Source organism: Phalacrocorax carbo, chromosome 15 (genome assembly GCF_963921805.1).
Source record: "Phalacrocorax carbo chromosome 15, bPhaCar2.1, whole genome shotgun sequence".
NCBI lineage: Eukaryota > Metazoa > Chordata > Aves > Suliformes > Phalacrocoracidae > Phalacrocorax > Phalacrocorax carbo.
In genome coordinates, this window is record NC_087527.1 from 9,271,236 (window position 1) to 9,297,732 (window position 26,497).

A 26,497-nucleotide genomic window follows, 5' to 3' on the forward strand; every position below is an offset into this window, starting at 1 on the left:
CCGCCGCGGCGGGGCAGGCGCCGGCCCGGCGCTTCCCGCTGCGGGCGGCGGCTCCTTCTGCCCTTTGCCTCGGCGGCTCCCCCCGCCCCCGCAAGCCCCTCCCTTCCTGCTGCAGCTTAAGATGGCGGCTGAGGTGGATTTCGGGGATCGCGAGCTCTTCGAGCAGCTCGAGGGAGAGGACGGGCCGCCGCCACCGCCTCGCCTCAGCTTCGAGGAGGAGGAGGAGAAACCCGAGAAAGCCCTGGAGGAGCTGTACGCGCGGCTGCGGGCCCGCGAGGAGACGGTGCAGCGGCTCCGGGTGGAGAATATCCTGACGGGAGAGGCAGGGCCTGCTGCGGGGAGGGCGCGGCGGGGCGGGGGGCGCCGCTCCTGCCGCCGGTTCCCTTCCGGGCCAGCCTTGGCGCGTGCCCTCCCGGGGCCGGCGGCCTCCTCCGCCTTGAGGGGATAGGGCTTTTCCCGCCTCCTCCGGCTTTTCCCGCCTCCTGGGGCCCTCCGTGAGGCAGAGCCCTGTGCCTTTGTGGGGGAAGGCCCTGGCCGTCGCCGCCGGGCCCAGGCGCGGCCTGAAGGAGGAGGGGAGCGGAGCTGGGCGGGGAGGGGGCAGCCTCCCCCCGCCCGGCGGCTCCCCTCCTGCGGCCGCTGCGAGCTCGCGTCTCGGCGCCGTGGCTCTTGTTTCCCGGCTTCTGCTTCAGCCACTTAAGAGGAAGTTTTCTCTGAAAACTTTTTTTTTTTTTCTCAGAATGTCTAGGTCTGTGCCGGCTTCGCTTCAGCTGGTAGAGGAGGCAGTTGAGAGTTCTTGAGACTGTTAAAACACTTGATGCCGGTCTCCGTTCTGTCCTTCTAGGGAAAAGAAACAGTTGTACCCTCACTTCGAAAATCCATTTTTAACATAGCTAGAAATAATTTTAAACTGTAAATTGTGACTCGTTCCCTAAAGGGTTTTTGAGTTCGATGCTGTAGCAGAGCAGAGCCTGAAATATTTTTTATAGTTTATTTTCTATTTATAAGTATGTTTGGCTTCCTGTTTACTTTTTTTGTGATGAACGTGGGTATTTTTAAAATAAAATACTATGACAGTTCAACCGTAGTGCATGTAATGAATTATACTATTCGGACTGTTACTGGTTTGGGTGGGGAAGATTGCTTTTTATTGTGTTTCTTCGGCAACAGGTGGGTTTGTAAATAAACCCCGTGCAGTGAAAAGGAAGGTCTGAAACCCCCAACCTGTGATTCTCTGATTCACTATCCTGTGCAATTCTTGTTAGGTGTTTTCTTGTTTGTTTCGATTCTTTAATTGATTAAGGTGCGGGTCTGTGTTTTCTGAAGAAAGTAGTGTTCCTTAATGATAAATTAACATCAGGAACTTAAAAGGAAGCTGAATATTCTGACTCGTCCTAGGTATGTTAATGCTGACTTAAAACACTTTGTATGACGTATATACGTTTGAAATAGTTTGTCTGAGATAATAGCTGCCTGAGGTAACAGTGCCACATCTTTTAGAAGCCTTGTTTCTGCGTTCCTGTCCCTGCTCAGATGTTGGGCTTCTAAAATGCCATTATTCTTCAGAAGTCTTCTAGACTTGAATATCAAGAACTTAACTTGTATTGCTGTAACTTTATTTCTCTGTGTGTATCTATCTGATTATAAAATTTACGTGGCCTTTAGGGGAACAGCTTTTTGTGAAGTTCAGCAGTGAGAACAAGTGCATTAAAATGGTTGAATAAGTAAGAGATCTTATAAATAAGATGACAGTTTACTGCAGTTAGAAGAAAACTTCTGTACTGTGGTGTTCTGTTTTGTTTTCTTTCTAACCCCCACCAAGCAACGTGCTTGGCTTGGAAGGGGATCATTTCTGTTTAAGTGGATAGGAACTTCTTAAAAGAACAGAACTTGTACTGGCCAAACCTTCCTCCCTCTGTGGAGTACAGAATGAATCCTTGCTGTGAAAAAATGGATAGGGAATATTTACAGTAAAGCTAATACAGTAACTAATGTCTGTTTCTCTATTCTATTGTAGTGGAATTTCAGTGGACAACTCCAAAGTTGATGGACCTCTGTTACAGATTTTATTTATGAACAATGTAATTTCTAAGTAAGTTCTTCCCAAGAAAAGCAATTCTGACAGGAAATGGGGCTTTGTTTGTTTGGATATGTTAGTGTTTGCCCAAAGTATGGATGTATGTTTCATTCAACAACATAAACTTGTTAAGCTTGAAGGGGAGAAAGGATAATGAGCAATATGACAGGATGTCAGTTGCTTTCATTAGCAATATCTGGTTTTTATCGTGAAATGAAGTATGACTTCCAGGAACTTAGAGTGAGTCTGAACAGCAGTTTGAGCTTCATGAATGTTGCGGATGAATAGAGTTAAATTTTTCCTGCCTCGGTTGGTTTTTTGCTACACTGGTATAAGAGTGCTCTCTAGTAATAGATTGTATTCATGTTGGTGGGGGTTGGGAGGAGAACAGGAAAGAAGTTGGCTGCCCCTTTTCTAAGTTCTTAAGAAGTAGTAAAGGGTAAATGCTTAAAAAAAATGACATCTGGCATATGTTTCTACCTTGCTCATGTCTTCATCTCTGTATACTTCACTTTGTTACAGGCAGTATCATCAAGAAATTGAAGATTTTGTTTTTAATTTAGTTCAGAAATATGAAGAGCAGAAGAGAGGTGAACAAGAAAAAACAAACTTCAATGTTAAGCCACAGGTACTTTAAAACTTAAATTATTAGGTGCTCCTTCTCCTGCATCTGTGTGGTGAGAATACTGAAATGCTACACTGCTAAATAGCTGAATTCTAGATGTTTTTTCCTGTTTAACTGCAAACCGAGTTAACTATCAAACACACAGTATATAACTATTTGTTCCAAAATAGAGGACTAGGACAAAGAAAATAATCCTTTCTGCCCATGAAAATGCTTCTTTAAAATTGGTCCTAGGGAAATTTGTGTAAAAGTAATAAGTTGGTTTAAATATTCGAGAAAAGACCATAAGATACAAACTTAACATATCCTCTTCTGATTGCATTTGGCCCAACTCTTGAGTATGTATAAGAGCATAGATGAACAACAGAATCTGTATATTCCTACTTTCTTCTCCTAGTTTAGAATTTTGAGTTTTACTTAGCATTCACTTTCTAGCATTCACTTTGAATAAAAGGGTGAAATGGTGCATTTCTCTCCATCTTTTTCTTAGCTTTTGAGGTAAGAATAAAGATGTTCTTGTGCAGCATATTTCTCATCAAAGAAAACATTAGATGTGAGCTGCATCATACTTTGGACTATGGAAAGCATTATGACTAATGTAGACAGCTCCATCATACTGTTTAACTAATGTTTCATGAAAGAATAGAAGCTATATTCCATGTTCTGTGCCTTTGACATACTTTAGTAATTCAGGAGCTTTTCTTTTTACTGTTATTTTAAATCAATTATTTTCATTTCTACTTTTCATGACAGCCCTCCAGTGTTCTTTTGGAAGAGGACTGTAAAACAGGAAGCTCGAATTCTGTTAAAAAAATGAAAGAAGCTTTTAGTGTAAGTTTTTGACTATATACTCTTCAATGATAGGTCTGACTCTTCATTCTAAATATTCAGTATACACTGCCATTAAAATAAGATCCAGTTAAATTTCATTTATGAGTGTAATAGCAGTTAAGTTCAGCATATTTTGGCTACATCTATGGAAAAAATATGTATTTGTACAGGTGTGGGCATGTATTATTTGTAAATTCTTACAGAATGGGGGAAAAAAACCTGGCAGTATTTCAAGCAGTGTAAATTTATAGAAATGCTACCAACCTGACCTAAATACTGACACATTTCTGACAATTTTCTGACTTTTTTTCTACAGGTTGTAGGAAGTGTTCTGTATTTTACCAATTTTTGTCTCGATAAACTGGGACAGCCTATATTAAATGAGAATCCACAGCTGACAGAAGGATGGGAAATACCTAAGTATCCTGTTTACTAAAACAAGGGGTTTTTTCTGTTTGTCAAATCCAAAGAATGCCAGTCGGTAAATTGAATTCAAATTCTGTTTAGTAGATTGTACGTTTCTATCAAAACCGTGTCAGTTGTTATAGATGAAAAGTTTTAATGAGTCATTAATGGCTTTTTTACTCAAAACTTAAGTATTTTGATATGATTGGCTCACTGATTTTTAGAAGGCTTATGTTTGGGAAGAGTGAATGTCTTATCCCCATAAATGCATCTTGTGACATTAGGATAATTTCCTGGGCCAGTCTGTAATCAGGTTTGGAATGACAGTTCATTCCAGATATGAATAAGTGTTCTCCCTCTACAAAATCTGTTGTCTGGGAGAAGAAAAAGGGCTTGGCAAACTCAAAATACGTTGTAAGGTGTTTTTTTCCAAATGTGGGAGCCAGAGGGAAAGTCTTCTAATAAAAATTTAATTATGGAATGCTCTTAACTTGCACCCATTTTAAAGTTGGTTCTTTAGCGTTTATTAAAGCCAGTATCTGAAAGGTGGGATTAAGGGAAATGTTGGAAAAAGTGTTTTTTAATATGGCAGTCCTCTGTGACAAAAAGTTGGGCAAGACATTTCTCCAGTAATCTCGTCTCCCCAGTTTTCCAGTATTGCTTCTGTCCCAGAAAGTGTCAGGACAAGAACCAGTTCCACAGTTCTTTTCTGCAATATCTGGTTATCAAGCTTATAATAAAGGTCACTTCCTAGTGTTAAATTACTCAGAGCTGAAAATCACAAGCCGGCTAACCTGCCTTTGACTGTGTATGCACTGTCTGTAATTTTACATTTGGAAAGCTGTCTCTGTTACAGTGCATTAAGTCAATCCTATTCTCCAAATGATATTTGTACTATCTCCCAACCTCCAGGTGAAGGAAGGGGAATTTCTCCTAAAACGCAAAGTTAAGTGTGGCTAAACTTTCATGTCTGCCAGCTTAGCTTTGATATTGTTCGTTAAATGTACTTAATGCATCTTTCTTTAGAGCTCCCACAGATGACATTAAGCCTAAAATAGCACTTCTGAGTGAAATGGCATATCAGGTACCGTGCTTCTAAATGACTGAAGTGCTGCACTCGATTCACACATCAGGTCGACTAGTATCTGGCATCTGCTTTTCTTTTTAAAAGCAGCTGTTAGATTCTGGAAACTGCTGTGCTTCTGAACTCTCCTGAATCTCTCACTCTTCACCATGCCAGTTCGCTTGCAGCCCTCTTGTCTTCTCATCCTTTTTTTAGACAAGTGGGCAAAGCAGCTGTCACGTTGCAGTCCAAAAGTAAACACAAGTTGTGTGATATGACCTGTCTCGACCTACTTAAGAAGTGAGTTATATTTTTGAAACTCTACCAAAATATATTAATAATCAGATTGCTGTGAAGCAGATCAGAATTATTAGTTTGAAACTTCTGCCTATAAACAAGAGGCTTGTAGTTTTAGCAAGTGCTGATAAAGAACAAAATTGCTTATTGGATAGAAATTGGGTAGGAGGAAACAATGTAAGCCCATCTTAGCAAATAGTTTATAGTAGGTACAGTTTTATAGTTTATACTATGGACTTCATATCAAGGACCCATCTGTAACTTAATCCAGAAGAGTCACTTTCTGTTCAAAGCACTATTAGGTTTTCACTGATTTTCTTAAACAAGATTGAAATTTTGCTTCATCCAGTAGCAGTTCCTTATTGAAATCTAAAGATATCATCAAGTTTTCAGCCAGATTCTCTCCCTAGATGGACAAGAAATACAAGTCAAACCAAAAAGGTTTGTATTATTCTTAAATATAAAGTTTTGAGCTGAAAAGTTCAGATGTACACTGTGATTATTCCCCAGTATACTCAACCCTTGAACATACTTGAGCAATGAGTTTAAATTAACCAGTGCTGAGCTTTGCAGTCAGAGGGTCTCTTGTTTATTGACTTTCTTTAGGAAGGACCTAAAATCAATGTGTAAAAACTTTCTGAAGTTTATACTCAGTTCTTCTGTTGCTTGCCTTTTTAGTAATTGCTTTGTCATCCTTGCACTGGTGTACTATCATCGTTCTTACTGTTTTGTAGAACAACTCCTGTCTGACTTAGTCTGCCTTAAAACTCTATAAAATAATCTTAGAGTTGATTGTATAGCTCTTATGGGAGATGAGAAGTAAAGCAAATGAAGTTTCCATTTGACAGCTTGTGTGGTTTTCATAGCATCTAAAGTCACTGATTTCAGATGCAAGGAAGGCCAGGCAAGCTTTTAGTGGGAATTTCAAAGGTAGAGGCACATGCTGAGTTAAACTCTGTTTTGATTAGATATACTACCATCTGAGTGGAAAGCAGATTGAAGGGTTGTGATTATGATATGGGATGGTGATAAAATACTTGGATCACTGCAGAAGGTTTCTGTTTGAATACTATGTAAAGATGAAGCAGCAGATGCGCTTTGCATTATCTAATCAGAGGCTTCAAGAGGCTGGAGAGTGTGTGTGTGGGGGGGGGTTACCCTGGACACTCATCCTGTGTCACCCTTTTGTCTCCACTTCTGGTTCCCGTCCTCATTTGGTAAAAATGAATGTTCAGAAGATAAATCTTTCTCTAAAATCTTGTAAGAAATTGGGATTTCCCCTGCTATGATGTTTAAAATGTTTGCTGCCATGGTATGAATTTACAAGGAAAAGTAAAATTGAAGTCATTTGTAGATCCATTCCAAGTTGTCAGTGCCCAATTTCACAATATGCATAACTTGTTCAAACTGTGGACCAGGACTTTTGAAAGAAGTAGTCATGCTCTTCTACTTGTTTCTATTGGTAACTGATCCTCAGTATTATAAAAAAGATCAGACCTCTGATGATACAAGCATAAAAAGAGAAATAGAGATATTAATACAGGCATATTAAATTGAGGGGTTCCTTATCTCTACAGTTAAAAGTATGGTTTTAACACCTTCACTTTCTTTCCTTTGGGCATAGCATCAGCTTTAGTACATTGGCTTTATCTAAGCAAATGTTCACATACTTACTTAGTCAGAAGCAGAAATCCTTCAGTGAATACTCTTCTATCTGCAGTGTGATATAAGAAAAAGCTTTTCCACCTTTAGGACAGTGAACTATTGGATCAGGTTGCCCAGAGAGGTTATGCAGTTTCCATCCTGGAGATATTCAAGACCCAACTGGATAAAGCCCTGAGCAACGTGGTCTGATCTCATAGCTGACCCACCTTTAATTAAGGGACTGGATTGGAGATCTCCTGAGATCCAGCCTGAATTATTCAATGACTATTCTATTTCCTCTTAAAGGAATAGATCTCTCTTATATAGGATATAAAAGTTCCACTTCTACCTCGAAGTACTACTTTTTCCACTGTAATTTTAGTTCTCCTCTTTCTATCCTTTCCATGTGCTGTCATGTGTTCTTCCCTCCCGCCCAATGCTGTGCCTGTGTTTTTCTCATTTCTTATGTTCTTAGAACTGAAAAAAACCATACTCTCTTACTCTGTTTTGAAGATTGACATTAAGCAGTCAACTTAAGAGAAGCAGAAGACAGCATATGAAATCAGCAAGCAATGCTTATATTTTTTCTTTCTAAGTCTAAAACTAAAAATCTAACAAGATTTAAAATAAGTGCATTTAACGTTGTCAGATGATTTTCAGGGTTAATTTCTTGTGCGTTTTTTAAGCAGGCCAAAACCGCATTGTTTCAATTGTGGTTCTGAAGACCATCAAATGAAAGACTGTCCAAAGGTAAAGTCTACGTCAGTATTCAAAAGACTGCAGGTCTCAAAAAAATGTTTCAGTGTTAACTGCACCATTTGGAAAAAAAAAAAAAATTAGATGCATCAGGGACAGGATGTACAAATGGTTGTTCAGCTCAGTTGATTAGATTGTGCTGTTCATACTTATAAATTCTAACATACTAAATCAGAACTTAAATTTATTTCGTAGTATTATGGTTTTAATGTCTCCTTTAATTTATGGAGGGCCATTTTTCAGTTTGAACAGCCTTTAGTCTTGTTTTAGAGCTTCACTAGATTCAGTGCAAATTCTCTTGGGTTTTTGCTATGTAGTTTTCATTACAATGGTAGTTGTGTCAATGGCCATGTGACAAACGATTAAGCATCCTTGAGGGCAAGGAGCACCAGTTCTATGTTGGGTGAAAGAGTACATAAATTGTAAATTGTCCAAATCTAAACCTCCCAATTATATTATCTTTAAGCCACGAAATGCAGCTCGTATAAGTGAGAAGAGAAAGGAGTTTATGGAAGCTTGTGGTGAAGCGAGCAATCAGAATTATCAGCAGCGTTATCATGCAGAAGAAGTAGAAGAGAGGTTTGGAAAATTTAAACCAGGAGTCATTAGGTATCTCTTTTTCTTCCATTAGCTATTGCACTGCTTTTCTGGTATATCTTTTCTACCTTTGGAGTGGCAGATGTTAATTTGCAGAGTACTATAAGTCCATCTGCTACTCTTAACTATGGGTGTAGTATGTTTGAATTTGTCTGCTAAACAAAATTTTGTTTAATAAATTGCACAGCTATTTTTCAAAAAACTTCATTACTAGCTTAATAGTCCTGCCCTTTTGCATGGCACTTCCCCTAATGTAGAAAGACAAATTTTACTCTTTGGCTACTCAAATTGCAAATATGTTCCCAAATAACTAAAAATGCTTCCAAGATTTTGAACATTTTGAGCTTTGAGTGTCCCTTTCTTTTTCTCTCTGTTCAAAATGTTTTAAAAATCATAGTATGGCTGTAGCAGTCTTCAAAGAAATCATCAGTTAATTTAGTGTTGCATTAAGTTCCATCTTTCCTGTCATGATAGCTACAGCTAAGGCCAGTAACAAGTTCAGTAAGTTGTTTTCAGCATAGAGTTAATTCTCATAGAACATTTAAGCGTGCATACACTTGTATGGAGAAATGAAAGTGTTAAAAGTTATCTTTAACATCAGAGCTGGTTTTGACCTAAAATTGCTTTATCTGGGATTGGCAGGCAACAATTTTAGCTAAAACTAAGTTATTTTAACTTGATAGTTTAAAATTCAAGAAAATGTTCATAACTTCCTTTTGTCAAGACTCAATTATGGATTTTACTGGAGGACTTCTTGTTTTCTGTTTCCTTAACTTAGTGGGGAGCTTCAAGATGCACTTGGTGTCACAGATAAGAGTCTTCCTCCGTTTATATATCGCATGCGTCAGCTGGGTTACCCTCCAGGTTGGCTCAGGGAGGCTGAAATGGAGCACTCAGGGCTTGCGCTTTATGATGGAAAAGGTAAGGAATGTGCTGTAGGAATGCTGTTTTCAGTGTGCAGGTTATTTACTGGCCACACCCTATTCAGGAGACAATAAAGTACCTAGTTTGTAAACCTTCATCTTCCTCATGGAAGAGTGAAGAAATTGTAAATTAAATTTTCTTTTCTGAAGTCATGTAAAAATACTCCCCTTTCATCTGGCTATGCAGTGGCAATGAAACAACTTTTATAATGATTGGTTTGCATAGATGAAGACTCTTTGTCAGTGTGCTTTACCTCTGATCAACCCTTGATATTAGAACATGGAGTTCCTCTGAAACTATGCGAGACTTGCAGATTAGCCTGTTGTCAAATTTTCTCCTATTTTCTGAAATAAGCTTCTCTTTTGTTAGGTTTTGTGAAAGAAACCATAATACTTTCCAAAGGTCAATAACTTACATAGTAAGAGTATTCTATAATAAGAGTAAGAAGACCACCAGCAAGCAAACAATACATTTCTTGAAACCCAACTTATCAAGTAATTTACGAGGTTTTTACTAATGACCAACACTTACGCTGCATCTCGGAGCACAGTCCTGATGCCAAATTCTGAGGCTAGTAATGGCCCATAAAGAGTAATATTACTGTGAATACGCAGTTAGGTTTCTGGGGAAGCATCATGCATGTATCTGATAGATTTGCTCACTGTAGCTGCCTTTGCAGATTGCAAAGCCTTCTATCAATACTTATATTCCAAAACTCCAAACTCTGTTCCTATATCCTGTGGGTTTTTTCAGTAACATTCTTAATTAGCATAAATAATAATTATATTTCAATACAGGTGATGGTGGAACAGAACATGAAGCATCTCATCAACCAAAACGTATCACTTACGATGTCTCTAAATTGATAAACTATCCAGGCTTTAATATATCCACTCCAAGTGGGATCCCAGATGTAAGTGCCTGTTCTCTGCCTTCTAAACATGCTGAGAAACATTAATTGCTTTTAGCCAAGTTTAACATTTTGTATTCTGCATCTGACGATTTTCTGTCAACAGGGTCTTATTTTTAAGCACCTGGTTTGAGGCTGGGGGCTGTTGAGGTAATTGACATAACATCCATCTATCTGATGGCTGTCACAGCTCTTGTGGGCAGGGTCTGACACTGCTTCTCCGGTGATTATTTCTGTTATGAGACCAGCAGGAGCCTAGGAGGATAGTTTAATTTTAAAAAACAAACAAACAAAAAAACCCACAAAAAACGCACATACGAAACTTCATGTAAAAATGCCTGTTCCTTCCATACACCTAAGTTTTCTGAATGTTCTTGGAATATGGAAATTACTGTGGGTGTTATCATAAATATAATTTCAACTATAGAAAACTACATCAGACCAGTGCACAGTCTCTGGGAAGCTTTGTAACAGCTAAACAAAGTGAGCGAGTCATGTGTGTCATATCACAGAATTTTGTGACCAGGTGACCCGCCTAGTGGATGAGGAAAAGGCTGTGGATGTTGTCTACCTAGACTTTAGCAAAGCCTTTGATACTGTCTCCCACAGCATCCTCCTAGAGAAGCTGGTGGCTCATGGCTTAGACGTGTGCTCTTCACTGAGTGAAAAACTGGCTGGCCGAGCCCAGAGAGTTGTGGTGAATGGAGCTAAATCCAGTTGGTGGCCGGTCACAATCAGTGTTCCCCAGGGCTGTTTTGGGGCCAGTCTTGTTTAATCTCTTTATCAGTTTTCTGGAAGAGGGGATTGAGTGCACCCTCAGAAAGGTTGTAGATGACACCAAGTTGGGTGGGAGTGTCAATGTGCTCAATGGCAGCTCTGCAGAGGGATCGGGACAGCCTGGATCGATGGGATGAGGCCAGTGGTATGAAGTTTAACCAAGCGAAGTTCTGGGTCCTGCACCTGGTTCACAGCAACCCCAGGCAATGCTCCAGGCCTGGGGCAGAGTGGCTGGAAAGCTGCCCGGCTGAGAAGGCCCTGGGGTGCTGGCTGACAGCCAGCTGAGCGTGAGCCAGCAGTGTGCTGAGGTGGCCAAGGCGGCCAATAGCATCTGGGCTTGTATCAGCAATAGTGTGGCCAGCAGGAGCAGGGCAGTGATCATGCCCCTGTGCTCAGCACTGGTGAGGCCCCACCTCGAATCCTGGGTTCAGTTTTGGGCTCCTCAGGACAAGGACATTGAGGTGCTGGAGCGTGTCCAGAGAAGGGCAGTGAAGGTGGTGAAGGGTCTGGAGAACAAGCCTGATGGGGAGCGGCTGAGGGAGCTGGGGGGTTTGGTCTGGAGGAGGCTGAGGGGAGACCTTATTGCTCTCTACAACTACTTGAAAGGAGGTTGTAGTGAGGTGGGGGCTGATCTCTTCTCCCAAGTAACAAGTGATAGGACAAGAGGAAATGGCCTCAAGCTGTGTCAGGGGAGGTTTAGATCGGATATTAGGAAAATTTCTTTACTGAAAGAGCGGTCAGGTATTGGAACAGGCTGCCCAGAGAGGTGGTGGAGTCACCATCTCCCCGGAGGTGTTCAAAAAAACATGTAGATGTGGCACTTCAGGGCATGGTTTAGGAGGCCTGGGGGTGTGTGGTTGGTGGTTGGACTTGATGGTCCTAGGGGTCTTTTCCAACCTTAATGATTCTGTGATTCTATATCCAAAGACCCACATAGTGGGTGCCATCTTAAGCATAGAGCACACAAGGAATCTCCTGTGGCTGCTGCTGCCGAGCTTTTATTTTCAAAAATATTTTAATCCGCTGTTAGTAGTGAACTTCGTCACTGATGCTAATGCCTGTGCATTAAAAAGAAGTACTTGTACATCTTCTTTTGCAGCTTTGTTTACCCATTTAGTGGCCTCCAAATGTGTTTTTTCATTCACTATTCTTAAACAAAGTTCGGTCCTCAATTTTTTTCATTTTTCACTAAAAATTAAAAATTTTTCAAAGCCTTTTTCGTCTGAGCGGTTATTTCAAGGGGAAGTTTGTAGTTGTGTTAAAAATGTTGAAGAGTAGTTGCTATGAAATGGTTAACAAGACATTTGTAAAGGTGATGATTGTTTTTTTTTTTAATTATTTTTCCTACTACTCAGTCATAGTGCATTGCATCAGTTGTTTGTGTTCACAGGTGAGAGTACTTTGTGGTTTGCTAGAACTTCATTTTAAAGCTCTATTTACTCTGGTAAATGAGGCTTTTGATGAGAACTTGAATTCTTCTTGGCTTGTTAATCTCAGTGTTTCTGTCATGTTATTAGCTGACCAGATGCAACATTATTTCTTTTTATTTCTTTTCCCCTGTAGGAATGGCAGATATTTGGTTCCATCCCCATGCAGCCATCTCAACAGAAGGATGTTTTTGCTAACTACCTTTCTAATTTTCATGCGGTAAATGTATCTCATTGTTATTTGCAAAAAAAAAACCCACAAACAGTTGTCTTGTAGTTAGTGTAGCGATGATGATCTTTTGTTTTTATCTTCTTTTCTGCATGAGGGCATAGACTTTCATATTGATACTACCAGGTGTGAAATCCTTATGTTTGGCTTATCTGTTCTAACAAAAAGGAGCTTTCTGTTTAGAACAAATTACGCTATTTCAATTAATATAAGCAGATCCCCATTGTGGAATATTTTGTGAACAGTTGTGAAAAAAGCTAGCTTTTTCACAACTTTTGTTACTTTTACAGCCTAAAAATTGTCTTAGTTCCAGAATTCCCTAATAAGTGAAAAGCTTACTTGCCATAGTCAGGATTTACAGTAATCTTATTATAGTGACTTGAGAAACCACATGGTAATCCTGTCCTGTGTCATTTTTGGGTCTTCTCTAATGCGACTCTAGCCTCGTGTTAACTACTGCAGAATACTTCCAGTTATGGGTGGAAGACATATGCTCTGCTCTCAGTCCCACAGTATAATGCTATATGGAATTAAATGGTAAATTCTAAGCCTGCCAGGAAGGCATAGTCAATACTTGCGTTGTGATGGTCTCATAAGGTCTAGGTGAAAACCTGGTCGTAATACTGTGTTAGAAATGCAGTCTTTTCTTTTGCCACTTAAACCTGAACAAGACTACAGTTCTGTTCAGTTGCATTAAATCTCTCAAATTTCAGTGTCTAGTTTACACACCGAGTCGCCAAATGATTGTATAGATATGGAATTGCTTTAAATACATTCCTACAGCTGGAAATGTTACCTTGCACAATTTAATACTAATTTATTTTGTTTTCCTGGATAACTTCTCTTCAGCCAAGCCCAAAATCTACTACTAAAAGGGCTGCATCTCAGACAAGCTCTCAACATTCAAAACGACCGAAAGAAGACAATTTGGAGGTACCAGCAGCTGACATGGACCTAGATTCTGGTATAGTTATTCTGCAGGGTTTTTTCCTAGTTTCAATTTTTATTTTCAAAATATCTTGCTCTGAATTGAAATGTCTGTGTTCGTAAAGAGAAACCAACGTGTTAGTATTTGTTATGGTGGTAATTAATGTAAATACTAAGATACACTAGCAGTGTCCTACTATAGTTGCATTTGGGCCCTTCTCTATGATAAGCATTCTCTGTTGCTGTGGTTGTTATGTTGTCCAATACCAAGCAGGAGATTTCAAGTGTGCTCAGAGCAATTGGAACGTTAGGTTACAAATTCCAATCTCTTTACTTCAGGTCTGTCCTGAAGAAGCCTCTGTTATGAAAACCTCCAAATCCTTCAATATTTGGATGAAATAATGTAGGAAGTTACAAGCTTACAACTTTTAAAAATGAGTTGAACTCACAGGAGGACTTAGTGTTGTTTAAATGTTAGAATAGCTGGAGGCACTTCTGGTGTTCCTTTTGGGTTTCCTATGAGGAAATCCTTCAGTGTGTCTCAGTGTGGAAGATGTTTATTCTCAATATATTCAAAACTATTTTATCTATTTTTTCCCCCCTTGAATGGCTAGCAGAGTTAAAATCCAAAAAAAACATAGTTTCAGTGGATATTAAGACCTTCAAGAAGTTTGTTCTGTCTCAGCTGAAAGCCAAGGATGAGAAGACATAAGCCTGCTAGTTAATCAGAGCATTGGCACTTTGAATCTTGTCCTAGTCATATTTCAGATTCTGATAGATGTCTTTCAATCTGTTTCTTCTAGATCTGGAAATGTCACAAACTCATAACAGTTTTCAGTTCCAACCTCCGCTGCCACCTGGATGTCCATCGATGTCAACTCCTCCTCCTTTACCAAGAGGAACACCACCACTAAATCTTACATCAACTCAACCTTCAACGCCCACCTGCCCTCCTCTTCCTAGGACTACTCCACCACTGAATCCTTCCGGTGATACTCCTCAGCCAAAAATAGTGGACTCGATCATGGATGAGGATACTCTGACCTTGGAAGAGCTGGAGGAACAGCAGCGATTAATCTGGGCAGCACTAGAGCAGGCAGAAAGCACAAACAGTGACTCTGATATTCCTGTTGATACACCTTTAACTGGCAATTCTGTTACATCATCACCATCTAGGAACGAAGTAGATCTTGTTGCAGAAGTAAGATCATCTGATAAGGTGATTACAGTGGAAACTAGGTTTTCCGACATCAGTGGACAGATATCAGAAAATGAACATTTTGTAACTAGTCCTAATCCAGGAGATAGTTTACTTAACTTAAAGGAAAATTGTGATAATAGAGATTCTGAAGGCCTGGTGGATAACACCATGCCTGCTCCCGACCATGAGGTTAAAGATATAGAAAATATAGGTGGTAATAAAGTGGTTACAAATATTGAATCATCTGCAAAAAACTCCAGTCTTGTTCCTGATATGAGCAAGTTTGCTGTAGGCATAACACCATTTGAATTTGAAAATATGGCAGAATCAACAGGTGTTTATCTACGAATAAGAAGCGTGTTAAAAAATTCCCCAAGAAACCAGCAAAAGAAAAAGACTTCATCTTAACTGGTCTTCCTTTGTTTCGTTATGTCCGAATCCCTGTTTCCTTCTCTCTCCTCCTCTAGTTGTACAAACTCAGATAGCCTTCCTCTTCTTTTTGGGGGAGGGAGAAAATCTTGACAAATACAGCTCTGCCCCATTCTTCCTTGGGACTGAAGACAATGCAGGGCTTCCATATTGACCAGGACCGTCAATGCGGCCAGAAAACATAGGAGAATTTTCCTAAATGGCATCCTTCCACTAAGGAGTAACAGGACTGTTGATTTGTTAAGAGCTATTTACTTGCCAATACATGAAACTCTAAAAAGAGGGGTTTGTGGTTTGCTGTTCATTACTTTGGCTAAGATTTATATTGTCCTTGAGTTTCAGGTGGATTGGTGATTTTTTTAATATCTGTCCTTTGTACAATAATCTATACTTTATACATTTTGCTAATTATCCTGTAGATAAGTTTAATATATTCAGAATGTTTTTAAAGAGGTCTAACATTGAGATTTCCCACATCAAAATCCTGGCAATTGGATGAAAATAATCAGGGATTACCAGCATTATCTTCACCATTTCAGATATTTTTATAAATTATTTATGTGGATCAGTTTTAATTACCACTGTATCTTTTGTAACATCATCCTTCATGTAAACTTGCTGTACATACATGTTCATTGTTGTGTACAGACGTTTAATAAACGAGCTTTTATATAAAGATATTTTTTTTAAATCTTGAGTCCTAAACCATCGAACTGCTGATTTTTTAAAAACTAGGTGCTGAAGATAATTAGAAAAACAAGCTGATTAAAATGAGGATGAATAAAGTTAAATATTTTACAAAGGGTCACAATGATTGGGTTCAGGTTTTCATAATCAATAAACTGTTAAAATTATTTTAGCTACTTAAACAAAACCTTGCCGTACCATTCAGTTTTCATACTCTGAAGAATTGCCTGCTTCTGAAAGCTTGAAAGTGTTTATAATTCTGCTAATTAATTGTTCTAACACTTTTCCCATCTCTTAATTGTCTTCAGGGGGCCCTGTAGGTGGAATGACTGTGTGTTATTTGCATTGCCAACAGAGGGAGTACTGGACTGACTTAACGGTGTCAAGCATTTGTTTGTCCTTATTTAAATCCAGGAAAAAAGTCTTCCTAGACAAGGGAGATGCATGGTAAAACAAAGTATTTTCAAGTGTCTAAGAGAAGACTTGTGAAAGGGGGATGTTCAAAGAGACCGAATTTATTCTTTAAAATTCTTGGCTTTGCAGATAGTATGTATTTCCCAAAGATCCTTATAATATATATTAGTACCCTCTGCATTTGAATGCTTAAGAGAACTCCTGGCTTTTTGTAGTTAAAGCTTTTATATTTATTTCCTTTTTTTTCTCTAAACTTTACAGGAAGGGAAAACAAAAGTGTCTGTATATATGAACTGCTTGTCTTCTGAGAGGCTGAAAAAAGTTTTTGCAGCATATGCCAGTTCCGTTTATCTGGTTACATTTGGAAAGCAGTGGTCAAGGTAAATGTTCATCCTATGTGCTGAAATTAAAGGCTTTTTTTCAGCTTTTATAGGAGAAATATTATTTTCTGTAACAGAAATGGATAATGAAATTATATGTTGCTTCCAGCTTCTACACGCTTTACAAAGAAATCTCTATTGGTAAGCTTATAAGGATCTTGTACTTTCTCCAAGCGTCTTCCTCCCATGGAGTTGAAGTCTAGTAATGAGAGTTTACACAAGCCATTATGTGCTGTGTGCTGCATCATTCACATGTGGACGACACCATGATGCAGGTCATGAGGTAATGATTTCAAGTGTACGCACCTTTTGGGTGTGTTGAGTTGCTCATATTTCAAACATGCAGTTCTCTCTCCACACCTTACAAGATTTTTTTTTTAATAGCTCTTATGAAATGCTGCTGCTTTAGTAGGACATGCAGCCTAAACTTTACAGGAGTACTTGTGTACTGCTGCCTTGCTTTCAGAAACCCCAAGATTAAAATAATCTCTATATGCATAGTACCCTTTAGTGCTCTGTGTGTTCACAACAAATTCATAACAAAACACCCTTCCACCTAATTGATCAGAATGGGTAAGTCTTCAGTGATTGTACAAATTCCCAGACTTACCACTGAAGTAGCTGTTACCTTACTGCTTCCAAGATTTATACTGAAGGTATTAGAGTAAGGGTGAAGTCATTTCAGCAATACAACTTTTAATGTAATGGTAAACTCTAGTTTAAATATGTTAAATCCTGAATTTTGTAAGGCTTTGAATTTTAAGTTGTTCAGCATTTTTTATCACTTTGACCAGTGTTGTATTTGCTGTACACAAACTACTCAGAGATATGGATCTTTTTCCATTTATGGAAGATAATGTCTTCTGTTATCTAAAGCAAATATTATTTGGGGGGGCTTCAGGCAGGAATGGACTGTGTTTGGGTCCACATTTTATATCCACTGGAATTTTTGTCCAAAGTGACTGGACTGACTAGTTCAAATCAGCACGTTTTTTTCTTTTACCTGTGGTCTGCTACAATTAGAAGCACGTGGCCCATGCTGTTACACTTCCATACATGATTGAATTAAAATTCCCACTGGGAATTGTTTCCCACTGGAAAATTGTTTCCCATTCCCAGTCTTGGTTTTTAATATAACGAAAGACTCTAGGCTTTTGTAAATACTGAGTTGTCTGTGTGCTCAGAGTTATTTTTTATATTGCTTTTGAGCTTCTTTTGCAAAACTGTTAGCAGTTGTTTAGACTTGCTCCTTTTAGTCTTGGTATTATCTGTCTGTCTTGAATATGTTTTTGGGGGTAAGTCAAGTATCCTTTGATACCAGCGCTCATTCTTTTCTAGTATTAATATAATTAATAAATAGGTGGTATGAATGTTTTTCTGTATAGTCAAAATCTGTATGACGAGTTGGTTACTGATAAGCAAAAGTAGGCACTTCAGTAGACTGCTAGCGGGGGATAAGAAAACACTGAGCCAGGAGCAGCTTGGAGCCAGTCAGTGGAAAGCATTGTGTTACTGGGCCTTGCCTGGCATTTGGGCTGTCTGGATATATGGTATTTAGAGGCTGTCCCTGAATCCTGTTATGAATTAGAGCATGAAGTACTAGACTTAAACCACCTATACCATGTATTGAGAACTTGTCTTCCTTTTTTTTCTTGTTCTATCCATCTTAAATATCCGTAGATGTTTAGTTTCTATTTTGTGGGTGCCAAAATCCAAACCCTTTTCTGCTAATGATCTGTATAGCCTGTATAATAAAACAAAAAAACTTATCCCATTAGCCTAAAAATTTCTCTACTTAACTGATAAAGCAAAACATAGCTGGGAATAGAATACTTTCATTTGTTTTCTTTCGCCTTTCCAGTTGTAAAGAAAACTTATAAAAATTCCTGTAATCCTTCTTTTTCCTTAGAATAAGATTTTTGTAATGCATATGTTTTGATCTCAGAAAAGCGGACAGCCTGTGGCAGGAACTGTGTAATTTTTGCTTTTAACTTCTAGTAACTGTTTTGAAATGAGGGTAATCATACAAAATACTGGGCACTCAGAGGTATTTTTTAAATTGTTCTTTTAAATCTTATCTTTTAAATTGTCCTTTCTATGGAGGTGGTGGTCAGTATGAATAATTCTCTGAGAAGATTGAGCAGAACCAATGAGTAAAATTTGTACTTGTGTTTATGTCTGCTGTAAGACATACAGTTAATTAGGGATGGGGAATTATCCCTGCTTTTTCTCTCATGGTTAGGAATGAATTCTTCTTGGTATCTTAGCTATTTATCTCTACTTTACTTTTCCTATCAAGTGCTATATATGGTTGCTGCACTGAAGATGCTTGTAATCTTTGAATTTCTTGAATATGCCAGGTGTCAGTACTCAAATGGCTTTTGCGTATTGAAACTGCAATCAGATCATACTACAAGGTCTGAGAAAAAGCTGAATAGCAAAGTATTTCTGGTACTTTTAAGTCACATTCCCATGGTGATGGGTGTGGCATAATAACCTAGATTAGAGTTTATTAAAATGAATGAGTAATAAAATTTGTAATGAGGTGGGTATAGTGCAAGCAGGCGTCACTCAAATTTTCCCACAGATTCCTGTTGGCATAGTACCGTGTTTGTTTACAGCATTTGGAATGGCAAAAGTATTTAAAAATGCTTATGCACATCTAGGAAATATCTAAACTGTGGAAAATATTGAGGGTATCAGTCCAGGTGGTTAGTTGTCTCTTAAAAAGTTATGAATTTCTAACTTACATTTTTATAACCTAATTCACAGTCCTTAAAATGTCATGAAAAGAGAAATAGCTGAGATGCTAGAAGATATCTGAAAGATGGGTTAACTGCTAAGAATTCTTTTTACCACAAGCTTTGTAAGGCAGGATCACTGGGGGCGTGGGGAATGAAGATTGAGGAAAAAGCTCAAATATAATTAGTGTGTTTCAAATGCACTGGTAGTTGCCACGGCACTCTGTAGTACCTTCGTTTTGTAACGCGGCTGTGTTGCCTCTGGTAAGTAAATGCCATTGAAGATTGATGCTGGTCCTAAGAATACGTTGTACAGCCATACTTATATTTTGGGGGGTTGGAGGGGATGAGTCAGAAGTAGGAATGGTCTCGATCCTTGGAAAAGCATACAAACAGGATGGATTTAATCACATGGTAATTAATGTATGACAGTTGGGCACTTCCTAAACTTTAGTTAACTCCAAGCAACAAAGATTTGACATAAGATTTTTTTACAACATACATTTAGCTGTCATCCAATTACTTGAATAAAAATTTATTTACCCTTTCTTTAGAACTCAGCACTCTCAATAGGAAAAAAAACCCTTCTGCTTTGCTTCTCTGTAGGTAAGAATTTGGCTTTTGTTGGTATTTACATCAGTGGTAGAATGATTTGTGTAGTCCGTCTTTCTTAATAGACTATGGTTTCTCAGTTATCTGTGAAATGAATCACTCATAATCAAGATGAACATTATTGTTAAATTAAGTACCTTATTTAAACAAGCATGCAGAAAGGATTCTTTAAATACTGTCTGTTTAAATACTGTTCTCTGATGTTTTACCGATGTTGGGTAGAACAAATAATGCAAAATTGGATATAAGTTTGTCTTGTGTAGCACACCAACAAAGAATGTGGACTTGCAGATCTTTTTTTGTACTGCTGCTGTGTACTATGGCTGACCTAGGGAAGGAAAACAGTAAGTACATTAAGAATGGAAAGACTTCTTGCAGCCTTTCAATCCACTAAGCTGTGAAACTCTGCAGTATTTTTTTTAACTGTTGCATACATGATAATTAAGGTTAAAAAGGGCAGGTTTTCATCTAGTGTAACCTATCAGTCAAAGGCTGTCAGTTTTAGTGACATTAATGTAAAGCCAAAAATAGTAAGAGTAAGCATGCGGCTTCACAACATTAAATCTCTTTAGCATCAATATAGCTGTAAATAGATGAGCAAAATGTACCGCACGGGTTAGAAGGGATGGGGGGACCGAACCCTGTTCTGTTTTTGCAAAATGAGAAACAGCTATAGAAACAATAGTGCAAGGTTGTGTGCTGGGATTTTTGAAGCAGCACTTCTGTGATTTAAAACAAACAAACAAATTAGTTGCTTTTTCTGAAGCAGGGTGACGATCAGTTCTGTATAGGAATTGCCAAATATACATATCGAGAACTTTCAGAGAAAGAAAATCCCTATACTCAAAATCTTCCTATTTGCGTGGATGTGTCCCACTGAGTATAAAAACGGATCTCTTGAGCCAGGATATCTTTAAATGCAGATCTTAAAGAACAACATTTCAGCTATTCTGAAAGCTTTGGTAATTTTGGACCCTTCACAAATCTGAGAAAGGGCAGAAACCATTTCAACTGCTGTTCCCACCATATTGAAGCAAACAATTTTAATTCTAAAGCAGGCCTTATACTTGTGGCCAGGATGCCACTAGTTACATCAGCATCCTGAATGTGCCCGGAGCATCCAGCAATTCCTGTTCTCATACAGTTACGAAAATGTATATATATTATATGTTGACTGATCTGATCATGCAGTTCAGAAAAGAGAGCCACTAGTACTGGAATCAAAGATATTCTGGCTTTCAATCATATTTAGTCCTTTAAAGTACTGTGATTTCTAGTACCAGCAGCTTTTTTTTATAGTGATTGCTACAAATTGGATGTGAACATACTAGAGGTTGTTGTCACAGTCCACATGCATCTCCATCGAAGCATACACTGGTACACAGAAGTGAAGTCGCCCGGTTCTGATTGGGATGAATTTAAGTTACAGTTGCCCTAAAGCTATTTTTTCAAGGTTTGAAGATTGATACTGGTTGAATGATGGATAGCTAACTCTCTTGTTGCCTACCAGATCACTTTGATCTTGAAGCTGTGGTTCTGTTCACTAGGAAATCACGTGAAAAGCCAATGGCACATTCACTTTAGAGGTAGAAGCTTTTGATCTATGTGACCTCATTCTCAATTCTTTAGTAACAAAGCAAGGGAGCTTAACCTTGCAAGGGAGTAAGGAAAGCTACTTACACATTTGAACTGTATTTCATCTGTTATTTCACCACTGTTATTTACTGCTTGAACTTTATTACAAGAGCACAAAGCTGCAACTCTTAGTTGCTGTCTTCAGGAGTACGCTGAGTTCCAGCTGCTGTGCTCTGTACTAGACGCATCAGTCTTAATATTGCTTATGAAAACTTTTAATGTTGTGCATTGAACTGGATACTCTTGAGGTCTGCCTACGTGGTAACAAACCGTGAGACCAAAAAAATCAAATTAATGAAGGAAAAATGACGGAAAATGATACACGTTCTATATGGGCATCAGATCAATACCGAAAGCTCAAATCTATGACACTGGAAACAAGCACAAAGGTTCGCAACCTTAGCTCTCTGGCCAACAGACGTTTTGGGCAAATATTCTGTACAGTTAGTCAGACTCTCTAGTTTTTACACTAATTGCAATTTCTGTGGTAAGGATTATTTCCATAGCCAGGAGCTACAGGGTCAATCTTGTGTTTTAAGCAATCATTTGCTGCCTCTGTGCTTCTAAATACAATCTAATATTAAAATCCTAAAGTCCTTATTCAGCACACTTTTATCAGATTTCGCAGGCAGAAAGAAGGGTGGCTGGACACGGATTTGAGTATCTGTTTTAAAATCTAATGGCAATGGTAAGAGATTCTATTTAACATTTAGGAAGTGAAATTCTAACAAACATTGCTAAATGCTGATCTAGTTGAAACCTATTATTTGGGAGACTGCGTCACACCATTTTGTGCTTTACCATGCTGGATTAATGCCAAAGAATGAAGCCAGAATGAAACACAAATTGCAATCCGTCTCCAGCAACGGAACTGCTTTCTCATCACCCTTTTGTTTGACTAGCATCATGCAGAAACTAAATGATCTATGAGACTGCAGGCTGAGGTTTGCTTTGTGATGAATTCAGCAGTTACGGGCCAGCTCTTGCTGGGTTCTGTTGCCTATGTATAAGAGGTAAAGTGAAGTAGTGCAGTTTGATTTGGCCTTGAATACTGGTGTTAAAATGATGGTGTGGGAGCTACTGCTATGCCTGTTTAAACTTCAGCAGTGGGTAACACCGGGTTCCAATGTATTGCTTCACAAACACAATGAAAATTAAAATATTCGGTACTTTAGAGAAGGAATGATAAATTTCTGGGCGTCGGGACAAAAGGAAAATGGAGAAAAGCAGCAGAGGGTAAAGTTACTCATCCATTAAGAGGTATATACTTCCTACCCCCAGCCCTTCGCCCCCTCCCCTTTACGCCCGGCTGCTGCCGCAGCACCTTTCCCCAGGGGTCAGCGCTGCCGGGGCCCGGGGACGAGCCCAGCCCGCGCTCCGGGGACTCCCCGCAGGCTGCGGGGACGGGCGGCTCCCCCGGGGCCTGGCCCCCGCTCCCCCGCACCGCGCGGGCCGCCCGGGAGCCAGGCTGAGACCGGGGAGAGCCGGTTCCCCCTCAGCCCGGCGGCGGCGGCGGACACCCCCCCGCGGGCCGCCCCGGGGCGAACAAAGCAGGGGGAGACAAAGGGAAAAGGAGGCGAGGAGGGGGCGAAGGGAGACCGCGGGGCAGGGGCGCGCAGGGAGGCGCCGCCGCCGCTGCAGTCCCCGCCTCGCGATGCCGCGGGCCCGGCCGGGCGCAGACGTTGTCCGCCCGCCCCGCCCCCTGCGAGCCGGGAGGCGCCGCCGCCGCTGCAGAGGGGGAGGAGGGGGAGGAGGCGGCGGCGGCCGGAGCTGCGGCCGGGGAAGGCGGCGGCGCGGAGCCGAAGGTGGCAGCGGTGAGGCCGCCGTTGGGGCCGGCGCGGGGAGGGCGATGGCGCCGCTGTCTGAGGGCGGGGGGGGAGCCGCCGGTCGCCTCCCGCCCTGGGGCCTCCGCTTCCCGTCCGGGCGCCGCGCTGGGGCCCGCGCCGGGCTGCGGGGCGGAGGCGGCGGGCGGTGAGGAAGGGAGGCGGCGCGGCCGGCGGTCAGGGGTGGGTGTGAGGGGACGGGGGGCGCCGGTGGCTGCGGGGCGCCGGGCGGTGGGCAGCGCCGGAGGGGCGATGCTGGGCTGGGTGGGGCGAGGCCCCGGGAGCCGGGGCGGGCGTTCACCCCCCTCCCCCGGGGAGCTGTTAGCCTCCGCCACACGTGCCTGCGCTTCCCCGCCGGCCTGCCGGGGCCGCGGTGACAGCAGCCGGTTTGGCTGGTTCCCGAGCCGTGTGCCCGGGCTTGCCGGGCTCATTCCGCTCCTGTATGGCTCCCCCCGCCGCCGCCGTGCCCCCCGGTGCGACGGGGCCGGCTGCCCGCCGTGCTCCCGGGGCAGTACGGAGGGGCAGGCGGCGGGGCGCGGCGTCCCGGGCGGGCGGGGGGCTCCCCGGTCTCGTCTCCCACCGCGCAGGGCCCTTGGGTGCCTGCGTGGTTCGTGAGCAGCGGGCAGGGACGTGAGGGTCTCGAATGCGCTCTCTGCTCGAGTCTTACCCTCCGGAGATGCAGTGCTGTGCCGAGCTGTTGGTGGCTTGAGTGGGTGATTCTGGAGGGAAGGGGTCTGAGTGTTTGATGGTAAATGCTGTCCTGCAGTCCTCAGCATCCCACACTGAGGTGCTGATATCTTACCTATTAATGATTCGGCTTATAATCCACTTTGGCTTTTTTAAAAATTTTTTTAATTTTTTTAAATTTTATATCTGCTCCCCGTGCCTGTGTTTTCAGAGCTACTGATTTGCAGGTGAGCTGCTCATATTTTGCCCCACAGTTCCAGGTGGCTCAGCCAGAGTTTCGTGCCACGTTTATAGCCAGCGTTAGACCTGTGGGATCCGCAGGCAAAGGCTGTGCTCGAGGCCCCTCCTGCTTTCCGCTATATCACTAGTGCTGCTACCTGAGGCGGTTCAGTGTTCTCTGTGCCTCAGCTGTCATGGGGCACAAGGTAATTGTTGCTGTTACTCGCGTGTAAATGTGGCTCCTGCTGCATAAAAATCAGGAGTTAGTTTTCTTTTCATTATAACATCTTTGCGTATGTGTTTTAGATAATGAAAAAAAACCCACCCAAAAGTTGACATCACAAGAAAATCTCTTCTAAACCGTAGTATGGGGAAGGAAATTTCATTTGTGACTGTATATGTTCATGATTAAAAATATGACTGTGAAATGAAGACTCTTTCCTCACCCCTCCCACCCCTTCACCTGCTTACCCGGTGTGCTGAATGGGTAGGGTTTTATGGAAGTTCACAGGTTGCTTTGAGATCTTTGAGCAGAAAGATTTTAAAACATGTGATATCTATTAATATGCAGGAAGAAGAAATAAAAGAGGTACAAAAGAGGAAATGCCTTTATGCCTGCTGCTTTGCGAAGAATTTTATTTAAAGAACAGAAATATGCATATAGTTCTGAAACTAGCCATGTCAGAGAGTTATTTTTCTTAAGTGTGTGTCTGTGTGCACCTGCTACAACATGTAACAAGAGAGAAAATTCGATACTGTGGAGGAAAAGTGAATAACTCCCCTGTCCTTAACAGCACTGTATCTTATTCTAAGGAATGTATAACTCTTCAGGTACCGACAAGACTTCTTCACTTACATACTGAATATAGAATGACTGAAAAAATGAGCAGAGGATTCTTAGTTCTTGGTTTAAAACTGTGAGATTTTAGGGTTCTCCTCTTGTCCAGTCCTTACATATGCTGGAAGATTTTCTGTCTGTGCAAAAGTGCACTAAAGCTTTGTGTGTGTGGAAGGGAGAGGGGGGTGTTGGCTGAAGCAAAAAAGCTGGGAAACACAATGTCAAATGTGTGTATCTTCAGTGATCAAGAGGGAGATTTTATTTGGCAAAAAAAAATAGTTTTTTGTAATTTGAATGGTTTCTTTTAAAGAGAAGATCTCAACTTTCTAGTAAGGGGCAGAAAAAACAGCTGTCTTTTATCTCATCGTGGGGGAATACTGTAGGAAATAAACAACCTCTCTCCATGTGTGATTATACTGTAGGAAGGAGCGGTGCTTGTACATGTGGATTGCTGTGACTTTCTAGAGCTCCTGTGGATTTCCTGTCTGAGGTATAGGCTGTGTTTGTTTATCATCTTCTGAATGTAAATATCCAGGACAGCCTTTACTTGCTTAGCTTGGGCAGATTGGATAATTTCCTTTAGTGTTCCTCCCTTTATCCTTGTGGCCCTGTTAAAGTTTTTCTTGGGAATGACTGAGAATATTTCAAAATAGGTCTTCCTTCAAAAGAAATAGAGCGATCTGTCTTGCCAATATGATTTTTCAAAACTGCTTTTCTTTCTCTCTCTCTCTAAAACATTCAGGTCAAATGTTAACTCTGTATGTTGAATGCAAGTTCTCTAGTGTTTGAACATGATGACCATGAATGAATGTAGCTCTTGTTTAATCTTTTGGCATTCCTTAGGGACTACTGGCTCTGCTGGCACGTATGAGAAGTAATGCACTGGAATCCTTATTGGACTGGCATGTTCAGAAATGCCTCAGATGGATGGTGTTTTGTTATTTAATGAAAGGCAATTATATACTGCATTAGCTGTAATCTCAGCTGCCCTCAGCTAGATGCCAATTTCTGCTGGAGTAACCATTTCGTTCTTCTTGACCAGCGAAACTGAAGCCAGCTCTGTCAGCAGCATGGTCCCTGATGACTTCAAACATCTACTGATATGTCTGTGCTTGTCCAGGTGCCTGTCCTTTACATCTATTTATTTTTGCAGAGTGATGTTGCACTTGCATGACTTACAGTAGTACAGCTGACCCTTAGAAATACTCACAAGTCTGGTATCTAGCTCCTGGCCTCCAAATGGCTGGAAAGAATTGGGAAGATGTATCTAAGAACAGACTGTACAAGTTTCTACCTTAGCACCTGCCTAACTGCCTTCCACCTAGATCCGTCGCATCGTTTGTAC

General features: G+C 40.8%; 2 protein-coding genes across 14 annotated transcripts in view; both read left to right on the top strand.

Annotated features, from left to right (window-relative positions):
* The first annotated feature begins 32 nt into the window (after positions 1–32).
* Positions 33–15,807, top strand: ZCCHC8 (zinc finger CCHC-type containing 8). 3 transcript variants are annotated; one of them, XM_064466107.1, is made up of 14 exons: positions 33–305; positions 1,353–1,395; positions 2,015–2,089; positions 2,597–2,702; positions 3,453–3,530; positions 3,847–3,950; positions 5,671–5,736; positions 7,626–7,689; positions 8,162–8,304; positions 9,071–9,213; positions 10,014–10,129; positions 12,467–12,550; positions 13,409–13,523; positions 14,290–15,807. In XM_064466107.1, the coding sequence occupies exons 1-14, from the start codon at positions 122–124 to the stop codon at positions 15,093–15,095; spliced, it is 2,127 nt and encodes a 708-aa protein (XP_064322177.1). In that variant the 5' UTR covers positions 33–121; the 3' UTR covers positions 15,096–15,807. The 3 variants fall into 3 exon arrangements, with proteins under 3 accessions (XP_064322177.1, XP_064322178.1, XP_064322179.1); XM_064466108.1 differs by having other exon boundaries at positions 34–305; positions 7,629–7,689; XM_064466109.1 differs by lacking the exons at positions 33–305; positions 1,353–1,395; positions 2,015–2,089; ... (1 more) ...; positions 3,847–3,950; positions 5,671–5,736 and having other exon boundaries at positions 3,458–3,530; positions 7,629–7,689.
* A 7,451-nt stretch (positions 15,808–23,258) lies between these two features.
* The window catches only part of CLIP1 (CAP-Gly domain containing linker protein 1), a 74,206-nt gene continuing 70,967 nt past the window's right edge, over positions 23,259–26,497 (top strand). For 3 of the 11 annotated variants that reach the window (XM_064466095.1, XM_064466102.1, XM_064466099.1), the window contains exon 1: positions 23,259–23,399. The gene's annotated coding sequence lies outside the window, so the exon portion shown is untranslated. Of the gene's footprint in view, positions 23,400–25,574; positions 25,643–25,990; positions 26,273–26,497 lie in introns of those variants that run through there. The other 8 variants (XM_064466103.1, XM_064466105.1, XM_064466106.1 and 5 more) reach the window with 5 other exon arrangements.